The sequence below is a fragment of the Lolium rigidum genome, chromosome 7 (assembly GCF_022539505.1).
Source record: "Lolium rigidum isolate FL_2022 chromosome 7, APGP_CSIRO_Lrig_0.1, whole genome shotgun sequence".
Lineage (NCBI taxonomy): Eukaryota > Viridiplantae > Streptophyta > Magnoliopsida > Poales > Poaceae > Lolium > Lolium rigidum.
Window position 1 is genome coordinate 152,746,573 of NC_061514.1, and position 8,536 is coordinate 152,755,108.

The 8,536-nt window shown below is 43.2% G+C and overlaps 2 protein-coding genes across 3 annotated transcripts; one reads left to right on the plus strand and one right to left on the minus strand.

The window, feature by feature from the left end:
* The first annotated feature begins 864 nt into the window (after positions 1-864).
* Positions 865-6,667, plus strand: LOC124674897. 2 transcript variants are annotated; one of them, XM_047210950.1, is made up of 11 exons: positions 865-966; positions 1,647-1,749; positions 2,724-2,882; positions 3,061-3,192; positions 3,263-3,325; positions 3,476-3,565; positions 4,430-4,522; positions 4,618-4,761; positions 5,249-5,356; positions 6,303-6,354; positions 6,440-6,667. In XM_047210950.1, exons 2-11 carry the CDS (start codon positions 1,654-1,656, stop codon positions 6,475-6,477), a joined length of 975 nt encoding a protein of 324 aa, XP_047066906.1. In that variant the 5' UTR covers positions 865-966; positions 1,647-1,653; the 3' UTR covers positions 6,478-6,667. The 2 variants fall into 2 exon arrangements, with proteins under 2 accessions (XP_047066906.1, XP_047066907.1); XM_047210951.1 differs by having other exon boundaries at positions 893-966; positions 1,650-1,749.
* Positions 6,668-7,177: 510 nt separating this feature from the next.
* LOC124672160 (suppressor of ferric uptake 1-like) lies at positions 7,178-8,332 on the minus strand. The gene is made up of 3 exons (XM_047208434.1): positions 8,243-8,332; positions 7,781-8,158; positions 7,178-7,630 (listed from the first exon to the last, which is right to left on the minus strand). Exons 1-3 carry the CDS (start codon positions 8,330-8,332, stop codon positions 7,178-7,180), a joined length of 921 nt encoding a protein of 306 aa, XP_047064390.1.
* Positions 8,333-8,536: the final 204 nt, after the last annotated feature.

Genomic DNA, 8,536 nt, shown 5'->3' on the forward strand with positions numbered 1-8,536 from the left:
TCATGCCACAACCGCTGATTCTATCTTGATCCAACTTCAACATCAGCAGATCTTGATGGTAGTTCGCCAAGGCCACTTAGATGAAGCAATTCCTGGAATTTAGGAACTTGAATCGACAGCTCCATGCTTTCCGAGGAAAAATTCTAGCAAGGCGAGCACTCTGTTTATGTTGGCCAGAACGGCATGAAGCTACTTTTTTCGTTGCTAGGCCAGGCCACTGGAGTTCGTTGCGGACGGCGGCCTGTTCACCGTAGGACGTTGATTTTCGTCGTTCTAGGGCACATGCGCCACCGAAAATTCCCGCCGAGTTCACCAGAGTTGTCTCGTCGTCGATCTGGACCTCCACTGTAAGATTCGTATAAGCCGAAGTACTTCGAGACGTGCAGAACGCAAGGCCGAGTACATCCGGGATGCTGTGATCGTCGAATTCTTCCCCGCCATTAGCTCTATACCAGCTGTGCGTAGGGAAAGGATCAAGATGTATATTAACTGCCGACAAAAAAAAACCCGGAGAGAGACTGCAAATCCTCGCGGTAAGGCAGCGGCCTTAGTGAAGGGTCAAGATGTGGATTGTCCATGAAACGAATCCATTTTAAAATCTGATGAGTCTAGATAGATTTGATTCTTGTTACAATACGGCAGCACATATCCACATGAGAAACTACGTCCGTTGGCCTACCATATATGATCAAATAACATATCTAACAAATCTTAGCCACACGTTAAGTTTTGCAAAATCTTAGCCGCTCAATGTTTGTTGTTTTAATTATGTAATAGATAGATAGATAGATATACTGTAGAGGAAGAATTTCAAAATCTCCGAACCTTCTCTCTCCGGTCCTTAAAACGTTTTTGGGGACGGGCTGTACGCCTGTACTCCACCTCAGTCAGCCGTCTCCCGTCCCAAACGGCCAAAACTCCCCTTTCCGCCGAGGCGCCCTTCCGCCTTGAAGGCCCCTTTTGCTGGTAAGGATGCTCTAGATTGCAACTGCATTGCTTTTCGATTTTCTCTGGTCTTCTCTTTGCTGTTAACAATCAGTCCAACTGGACCTTTCTGGATAAAGATCTATCGCGGTTTAACCCAACTAGGGTTTCCCCAAGGTGCCGGTGCTGCATCCGCCCTATTTCAGTAGCTATTACGCTGAACGATTTGGGGGCCTACTACTGGCCATTAATTTCCAAGACGATTTGGGGGGCTTTGACTGAGCCCCAATGTCCCCCATGAAGTCGCTCCCTCCCATACTTTTTGGACCGTGAGCGTAGAATTGAAGGTTTGGAGTAGCATTGCCATGGTCTGGTGAAAGTTAGAACACCTTTTCCATGAGCGGTTCTGCAATTCATTCTTTAATTATTAAAGGATTTCAGTTTTTCTGCATAAGTTGGTCATTTTAGGTGCTTCTGTAGGGTATGTATAGAAACTAGAAATCACCCTTTGTTCAGAATTTTGAAACATAGGGACTGTGGTGTTCACATTTTACTATTTTAGGGACTAAAGCTAAATTCCTTGATTTGAAGGTGTTGATTGAGTATGGTAAACAACAACTGCAAAATCTCCTTGCTTATGCAATGTATCTTGTACAGTTAGATTTCTGTATGCTAACATTCTGTGACCTAAAGGATTGCTTTCTTTTGCTCTCATCTTGTAGCAGTCGTATGGAAGAAGGTAGCGACTATTATGTTGTCAAGAAAGGGGACATGGTTGGTGTCTACAAAACTTTAAATGATTGCCAAGCACAGATTTGCTCTTCGGTATGTGATTTTTTATATGAAGATTTGACCGTTAAGTTAATTGCATTTTTCCACTGTGCTAATGTGTAAATTTTTGTTATGCCACTACCAGAAGTCAGGATTACGAAATGATGTATCTACCCTACTATTGCTAATTAAACATGAAGTTATTTTAGCAATGGTTCACTTGTCCTTGCCTCCTCAGTCAAGTCCCTAACATAACTCAGTGTGGTTGCTTATGTAGGAATTTGTACTAAACATTGTTTCTTTTGTCATCTTGCCTTGGCATGTTCCTTACTTGGCTAAGGGGAGATAAAACATCTCAACATAGCTTCCCTTTTAGATTCTGTTGCTGTTTGCTGTTCCATGTCTATGTAACTACTAACATGGTTCATTGCAATTCTTTCTAGTGCTGGACTGCTGGTTAACCAGTTTAAGGTTATAAGATATTTCTTGATATGTACTTGGAGTTAATTTAGTTCGGTAAATATTCATGTTGGAGTTGAATATTATAATACCAATTAACTATGATGTTCGATTTCTATTTCTACTGATGCGCTCTTGTATTGTTTTTAAGAAGCTTTTTACCTTTTCATAGTATAACCAAATCATGACAACAACATAATTTCAGTTGAACTACTACAGTTTTTTTACCTTTAACTCCTTGTTATTCAGATGAATATTTTGTTAATTATATACAGTTAACCAGAGTATATGTTTTGAGTTGGGGAATAGTGTAGTTAGCAGCCTGTATTCCTATAATACTCTTGCAACTACTATACAATTCTATATTGGTTGCTTTCCTTTTTTTTTCATGTTTAGATTTAAGAATAAATTGCAACTTGTAGATAGAAAAACTATAAAATTGTTACATATTTTGAAACCTCTAAAACAAGGTGGGATGGGAGACGAACCATCACCAGTTCACCACCAACTCGGATATTGATATGAGCAAAGACATTATCTTCTTATATTGTTGGTTTTGTTTTGGAAAGGTATCTGGTCCTGCTGCAAGTGCCTACAAGGGTTACCGCTGGAGCAAAGAAAAGGCGGAATACCTCTCTTCACGTGGACTGATTAATGCTTCATATACAATCAATGCAACTGATTTTAGGGAAGATTTATTGGGCACCCTTGTACCGTGCACTTTCCAGGTAAAGTGCTAAAAGTTTGCACTTGAGTTTGTTTTTCCGTAACCAGATGACACATTTTAATCTGACATTAGTTACTATGTGGTATGAGGTCAAAGCCTGACGGAATATTTTATTCCTTTCGACCTTGTACTGTTGAGATCTTCGAGGTATTGAATTATCATATATCTTTTCTTTGTAGGAGATAACTGGTCCTAGTTCAAACCAGCTAGCCCCAAATCTGTCCGGAATCTGTAGTGATACAAGTTATCAACCTGGTATCCGTAATGATATAAGATATCAGCCTGGGACACAACCTGTGGATCTGAACTATGTAAGTTCTCCTATTTGCAAGTGGCCAAGCACTATAAAAGCACCAGTTACATCATATTGTGTTATTACAGAGTGCTGCTGGATCTAGTCAAGCCCAAGGTTACTTGGGCCAAGAACAAGCATTTAGCAGGCTGGTATGCAATATGACACACTAAGAATATACATGACCAAGTGAAATATACATTTCTAGCATGTATTTTCCGTTGTCAAATATCATTTGAAGTCACTTGTGTAGTACTGAAGTATTGGTATTTTTTTTGTATGATGATGGTGTTATGTTGCAGGATGCCAAACCAAGGCCCTCCAGCCATTCCTCTCCAAATAACACCAACCACAGTGGAGCTTTTGACGCACAACCTGTCTCAAAACAATATGTAATGTTTGGGCTTATTGCTTTTCCACCTCTACTACAATACTTGCTCCTTGGTTTTTTAATCTATTTGAGATGCTGTAGGAAGTAATCTTGCAGTTACATAATTTCTATATTAGGTGATTATGTCCAATATGAAATAGTTAAGCATACTTAATTTCAAATATCCAAGTTGCTTTGGTGACTATTCGTAATCAATGTTGTTGGAATCACGGTCCTTGAAATTATACTTCAGAACTTACATTTTCGAAAAGGATAGTGCATGGAGAAGGTCATTCTGTTATTTATACATATAACAGTCATGAAAAGATAAAATGATCCGTAAAAGTGTCAATAGATAAATTTTTTAAGGCTATGCAAGGTACTTGTTTAACTAAATCGGTAAGTTTGGGTATGAAAGTTGTTATCGTGATCCTACAACTTTTCTTGTGGTTCCTAGGATTAGATTAGTCCAATCAATAGGTCTTAGAATATAGGATTGTATGACTTGAATCAAGATGCTGGAAACATAGCTCATAATCACTATTTCGTTTTGCCACGAATCAATAAAATAGGTTCCCAACCACAAAGCTGTTCTGGCACAGTGGCACTAACTCAATTTCCAACCAAGAAAAAAAAAGTACTTTGAACAATCCTCTATGGAAATGTATTATTTATAATCTATCCACTTAAGGCCATTAAATTTTAAAGTACTTCTCAAGTGTGCTTGCCTGCTATAATTTGCATTATCAAGGCTGTTGTATTAATCTTTTATAGGCTATTCAATTAAGATTATTAGCCCATAAAACTTGCCTCAGTTGGCCATCAGTACATGTTATATTTTTCATGTTGAAGTTCATACCAAGCTTTCTACGTTTCTTGCTGTCAGATGGTATGTGTTGTTCACTTTGATGGCGCTTCAAAAGGAAATCCAGGAAAATCAGGTGCTGGAGCTGTACTTATGACTGAAGATGGGAGAGTGGTATAGTATTTGATTTAATGGCCTTCAGAGTTTTTATCATTTCCAGTTGGTCCATCGTCTATCCCTTGACATTATGTCCTGACATATCCTTGAAGATATCTCGACTTCGTGAGGGTCTTGGTGTTGCTACCAATAATGTTGCTGAGTACCGGGGCCTTATCTTAGGACTGAAATATGCCAACAGACTTGGATTCAAGAGAATCAAAGTATATGGTGACTCGCAATTAGTCTGTTATCAGGTACATGCTTATAAGCTTTTTCTTTCTGAGTGATCAAGTTACCTCCATTTTATGGTTGTCTGGTAGTAGCTCTGCACTTAAATTCTTATCTAAGTCACAAGTCATGGTGCTAACTGAAACAAAAAAAAGACTTGAAAGAAAAGGAAGAGTGGGAGTGATCTTAAACAAGCAATTAGGAATGATTCTCCTATAATTAACGCTATATAGGGAAGCATTAATAGAAAAACTCACTAAGCATTTTCTTGTTTTGTACCACATCATATATTCTGAAATCTATGAGCACGGGAACACCCTAAAGATAGTGTTCCTGAAATCATTGTGCATTTTCTTTGACAGCTTCATTGTCCAACTATTGAAAGTAGGATAATTTGGTCTAATGTCATTTTACAAGAAAACTTTAAAATTTCTACCGGAATCATGAGGCAAAGGACGATAAGACTGGAGAAGATCTTTTTCTTTCTACAGCCTTCTTATATTGCGTAAACAGGTCAAAGGTACATGGCAAGCAAAGAAAGAGAACATGATGGAACTCTGCAAAGAAGTGAAAAAACTCCAAGAAAACTTCATTTCTTTTGAAGTCAACCATGTGCGGCGGGTATTGTACATTCTATCTTCTCCGTTGAATTGTTGGCTTAATAATTCCAGTGTGCTAGTTTGATAAATTTATGTATAGCCGTACATAGTGAGGCTACATTTTTCTGGAGTCTTTGTTTGTCCGTCCTTTTTTTTCTCAACTGTACAACAGAAGTTCTACAATTGTTATGATGTAACACCTGCATCTTGACATGCTGGCATGCATCACCCTGTTAGGAGGGTAATGATGCACAAAACCACACGTAGGTTTTTCATCTCAGACAATGACCACTTAGAACACTAGTGGATTTGCTACATCAGAGATAAGATACTTGGCCCAATGATCTGAATGCAATTACTTGAAATGGTCTGGGATTGACCAAGAATGGATATGATCTCTGGGGTGTTGAGAGGAATGCCCAAACTTCAAAGCCAGGAGTTTGCCAGAAAGTCTTTAAAATTATGGCTGCATCGAGATGGACAAGAGGACCAACATTGATCACGTCGAATAACACTACGAACACGTATAACACACCAACAATAAAGTAAAATTTCTCCCAGAATCATGGGGCAAAGAAATTTCTGTATGATGCCACTTTGAGAAATGCAAGGTTTGGATGGAGGATCCTCACAAACTCATTGATGAAGTCTTGATGCCGATAATCAAATACTCACCATGATGCAATGTGTTATTTCTCTAAATTGTTGCCAATGGGGTGTTTGTTTTTTTAAGCAAGGAAGGTTACCACTTATTGTTAAGTTGTGGGCACTTATTATCCATTGACCCACCACTAGAAGTGCAGAGTTGCAAGTCAGATATATCGCATAATATTTCCCTGTCTTTACAACGCAACTTGATATGTTTTAATACTTCCTGTACATCTGTGGTATCTGCTTAGTTGAGCAAAGCCTGAGGCAGCAGTATATTGTATTTTGATTAACAGTGTACATTTTCTGTTGCTTGCAAGGAATGGAATTCTGAGGCGGATCGCCAGGCAAACATAGCTGTCACTCTCGCAAGTATGATCCGTTCACCCGCTATTTTCTTTCACGTGCTTAATCACTTTATGACGTTGATGGCTTGAACAAACTATATACACCTCAGGTGGAGCGGTTTCTGAGGAGCGTGGCGACGGTTTCTAAGTTCTGACAGTAGCCTTCTCCGCTCTATAACCAGTCCGTGTAGTCAGTTAGCTGTAGTCTCGTGTTCCATCGAGTGGTTTGGTGTATCAGTTCATTTCTTAACTCTGTCTGTATTCAGTTGAATGTGATACACCGTGCTTCTATGAATGGTCAGTCGTTGCAAATGGACTATATGCGGCTTAGCACTTTAGTTTTTGGGCATCGTTTAGCTTTCATGGTGCAAGCTTAAATTTGTTTTGCTTTGTTGGTTTCTTCACTGCTTTGTTGGCCTGACTCAGACAACTCACATGCCAGCTTCGCAGCTGGGAATGTAGAGATCAATATAGATAACTTGGTGTGTGTGACCTGGGCAGTAAATCTCCTGTGTTCCACAAATGCCAAAGAGGGTAAGGAAATTACAGATTGGATTTGTCACACACCGTCGATTCCTTGACTGGACTTCTGCGGCAAGGAAAAAGTATCAACTGCATAGTACATTTCATGTACTCGTAGAGTTATTTGCACCGCACATTCTGAAATCTGAAGCATTCGATTGTGCATATTCATGTTGCTACCATGAAGAAACGGTACACTAGCTAGCATTGTCTAATTACCACTAGAAATTGTTTCCTAAACAGCGGTACTAACGAAGATGGAGCACGAGGTTAAACCCACATGAAGAGCGCCAAAAAAGCATAAGTCTCCAAAAGAACACCGATGATCACTGTGTAATCGAATCGATGTTGACCGGCACCGGCAGTGGCATCTGGATGACGCGGCGGTGTATATTGGAGTGCAGCTCCGGGGAGAAGGTGGGGCTGCTCAGCGGCCGGTACTGCGGCACTAGGTGGCCCTTCCCGTAGCTCACGCCGCACGCGTTGCACAGCGTGCCGCGGCCCTCCGGTCCCTGGCGCCATTGCGGCGTCTCCGTCGTCGAACAGTGCCGGCACCGTCTCTGCCCTGGTACACCCCCCGCAGAAGGCCATGTGGGCGAGGGGCTCGACGCTAGTGCCCGTCGCCGCCGGTACACCGCCGCCATGGTCTGAGGCCTCACCACCGGCGGCTTCCGCTCTGTCGTCTCCTTGGCCGGTAACGCGTCCTTGTTCGACAGCCAATCGAGCTCCTCCTCCGCCGCCGCCCCCTCGCCGCCTGCCCCAGCCGTCACCTCCAGCCCCTGCAGGAACCAAACTTTACCCCCATTTCCGTACCAGGAACCCCTGCTGTCCGGGTGAATGCGGCTCCTTTTTTTGTTGACAACTCCTCTTCTGCTTCGCGAGCCTCTGGGGAATTGGCAAGTCGGCAAGGTAAAAGAACCCACACCCACGGCATTCATGTCTCTGGCTGACGAACCCCGGCGGTGGTGCATCTCCACGACGCGGTGGTGTCTGTTGGAGTGCACTTGTGGGGAGAAGGTGGGGCTGTTGACGGGCCGGTACTCCGGCAGCAGCCTGCCGGTCCTGTACCGGACGCCGCACGCGTTACAGAGCGTGCCACGGCCCTCCGGTCCCTGGCGCCACTGTGGTGTCTCCGTCGTCCCGCAGTGCTGGCACCGCCGCTGCCCCGGCTCAGCCGCCGTCGTCCGACGCCCCGTCACCGCCTGCTTCGGCTCCATCGTCTCAACCGCCGGGAACGCGTCCTCGTTTAACAGCCACTCCAGCTCCTCCAGGCCGGCCCCGCCTCCGCCAGCCGGCACCTCCAGCTCCTGCAAGAACCAGCCTTTTATTGCCAAATCGGTGCACCAAGAACCCCAAATTAAATTCCCCACCAAATTGAAGGAGACACGTACCGCCTGCTGAAAGAAGGCCTGGAGGTCGCCGTCGCTGGCAAAGATATCGTCGGCGACAGCGTCGCCTTGGAGCCCGTCCGCCACCACCATCGCCGTCGTCCGCTTCTTTTCCCCACAAACAAAGAAAGGAGAACACGAGAGGGCTTCTCGAAGCTTCTTTGCGTGCTTCGTGGGCTCGCGGAGAAATGGCAAGTCGGCAGTACAGTGAAACGACCCACCGCATTCACCGTGCGTGGGTGGGCTTGAAGGGATTCTAATTTCGTTCGCGGGAGTGGGTCGACGGTTTCTGTTTCC

Excerpts from the sequence above, each read along its gene's own strand:
- LOC124674897 (XM_047210950.1), top strand. The coding sequence starts at position 1,654 with ATGGAAGAAGGTAGCGACTATTATGTTGTCAAGAAAGGGGACATGGTT. Across the intron at positions 5,357-6,302 it reads AAGTCAACCATGTGCGGCGG|GAATGGAATTCTGAGGCGGA; the intron begins GTATTGTACATT and ends GTTGCTTGCAAG. Across the intron at positions 6,355-6,439 it reads CATAGCTGTCACTCTCGCAA|GTGGAGCGGTTTCTGAGGAG; the intron begins GTATGATCCGTT and ends TATACACCTCAG.
- LOC124672160 (XM_047208434.1), bottom strand. The coding sequence starts at position 8,332 with ATGGTGGTGGCGGACGGGCTCCAAGGCGACGCTGTCGCCGACGATATC. Across the intron at positions 8,159-8,242 it reads AGGCCTTCTTTCAGCAGGCG|GAGCTGGAGGTGCCGGCTGG; the intron begins GTACGTGTCTCC and ends TGGTTCTTGCAG. Across the intron at positions 7,631-7,780 it reads CAGCCAGAGACATGAATGCC|GGGCTGGAGGTGACGGCTGG; the intron begins GTGGGTGTGGGT and ends TGGTTCCTGCAG.